Source organism: Austrofundulus limnaeus, unplaced genomic scaffold (genome assembly GCF_001266775.1).
Source record: "Austrofundulus limnaeus strain Quisiro unplaced genomic scaffold, Austrofundulus_limnaeus-1.0 Scaffold70, whole genome shotgun sequence".
Classification (NCBI taxonomy): domain Eukaryota; kingdom Metazoa; phylum Chordata; class Actinopteri; order Cyprinodontiformes; family Rivulidae; genus Austrofundulus; species Austrofundulus limnaeus.
Window position 1 is genome coordinate 2,026,608 of NW_013952472.1, and position 2,080 is coordinate 2,028,687.

The 2,080-nt window shown below is 33.7% G+C and overlaps 1 protein-coding gene across 1 annotated transcript in view; it reads right to left on the reverse strand.

Moving 5' to 3' along the window:
- Positions 1-2,080, reverse strand: part of si:dkey-9k7.3 (circularly permutated Ras protein 1) — a gene marked incomplete in the record, with an annotated part of 15,057 nt that overhangs the window by 8,717 nt on the left and 4,260 nt on the right. The window contains 3 exon segments of the mRNA XM_014010592.1: positions 713-798; positions 885-971; positions 1,064-1,195. Coding sequence (XP_013866046.1) covers positions 713-798; positions 885-971; positions 1,064-1,195 — 305 coding nt within the window.

Below are 2,080 nucleotides of genomic sequence, written 5' to 3' on the forward strand. Positions count from 1 at the left end.
AAATTTAAGTTGCAAAACACCTATAAGGTCTAAAAGAAGCTAAATGCTAGCTAAGAGATAAAAGTAGTAGACACCAGTTAAACGCTAAAACAACAAACGGCTGACCAAATGTATGTAGCATAAGGCTAGCTAAAAATAGCAAAAGGATAACTAAAAGGTAAAGTTGTTAAATGTCAGGTAACTACCTAAAAACATCAAACTGTTGTATGGAGTATAAAAAAGCTAGATAAAAATAGCAAGAGAGTAGCTAAAAGTCAAAACAGCCAAAGGCTAACTAAAATCAGCAAAAGGCTAGCTAAAAAACAAAACCATCAAAAGTCTAGTTAAGTGTCTAAAAGCTAGCCCAAAGTAGGACAAAGTTAGGTATTAGCTCAAAACAGCAAAAGTAAACAAATAGGCCAGCTTAAAGTAGCAAAAGGCTAGTTAGAAGCTGAAATTAACACAATAAGACAAAAATCTAGCCAGTGTGTTAAAACAAACTTCAAGCAGAACAATTTTTGAAGGATTTAAAGAGATTTTCATGTATTTCAATGGAGAAAATATTTGTAAATAAAGTTAACCTATAATAGTTATAAAAACCAAGAGTCAGGGTGCCCAGCCGCCGAATGAGCCGAATGTTTTTACATAGAAACAGCTAAAAATGGGGCGTGCAGAAGTCATTTACAAACTAAAAACCAGAACAACAAAGTGATGCTGGATTCTCTGTTCTTACGTTTCTCTGAACAGAACTCAGACAAGACAGAGCAGCTCGACACGTTCCACAAAACACCAGACTCTGAAACGTCTCCAGACCTGCATCTGAAACAAACAAACAAACAAACAAACATTAACGTACAGAAAATAAACAAAAATAAGACAAATGTCAGTTCTCTTCATCTCCTGACCTCGACTGATGTCGACCAGTTTTGCAACGTTTAGAGAGACGACGTTGAAGTTAACTTCACTCTGACCTTCTCCTTCCAACAAGTCAACTGAGAAAATAAAATAACATTATTATTATTATTATTATAAAGGGATCGTTCACATATTTTCACAGACAGAAATGTGCAACGACGAGACTCACGTCTGGGAGGAACAGGAGGAGGGAGGGAGCGAGGCGTGAGGGGAGGCTGAACCGACGGAAGGAGTTCCAGAGGAAGAGAGGAAGGCCGGGGTTTCCGGTGACGACGAGGAGGCAGCGGGGGAGGAGGAGCACCTGAAGAACCGACAGGAGGAACAAAACATCAGAACAAGTTCAACACAGATTCACACATGCTGGAGGTCGAGTACAATTAAAATACGTTATAATACAAGTGAAATAGGGTTAAAATACGGCTAAACTACACGTATAATACAGTTAAAATATGGTTATAATGCAAGTAAAACAGGGTTAAAATGTAATTAAAATATAGTTGAAAAAAGAGCTAAAATATGGTTAAAATATGGTTAAAATACAAGTAAAATGGGTTAAAATCCAGTCAAAATACGGTTTTAATACAATATTGTATATATGGCTTAAATTTCACCCCCCCCCTTTTTATTCAACATTTTATTTCTTATTTGTTTTGTACAGTCTTGCATACATAATCACTCTCCTCTCATCATGCTCTGCCTCGACCGTGTGTCTGAGTTACAATTTAGAGTTTATTCTTCTTGTTTTGATGTTTCATTATGTTGTTTTATTTATGTTTTATTATGTTTTAATTTGTCTTTCCTCCATTTTTACATTGTTGATGATGATTGTACAGCACCTTGTGAACATATTTCTGTGAAAGGCGCTTTAGAAATAAACCTTTACTTACTTACAAGTAAAATAGTTAAAATCCAGTTAAAATATGGTTAAAATCCAGTTATAATACAGTAAAATAGGGTTAAAATGTTAAAATCCAGTTAAAATATGGTTAAAATACAGTTATAATACAGTAAAATAGGGTTAAAATGTTAAAATCCAGTTAAAATATGGTTAAAATACAGTTATAATACAGTAAAATAGGGTTAAAATGTTAAAATCCAGTTAAAATATGGTTAAAATACAGTTATAATACAAGTAAAATAAGTTTAAAATGTTAAAATCCAGTTAAAATATGGTTAAAATACAGTA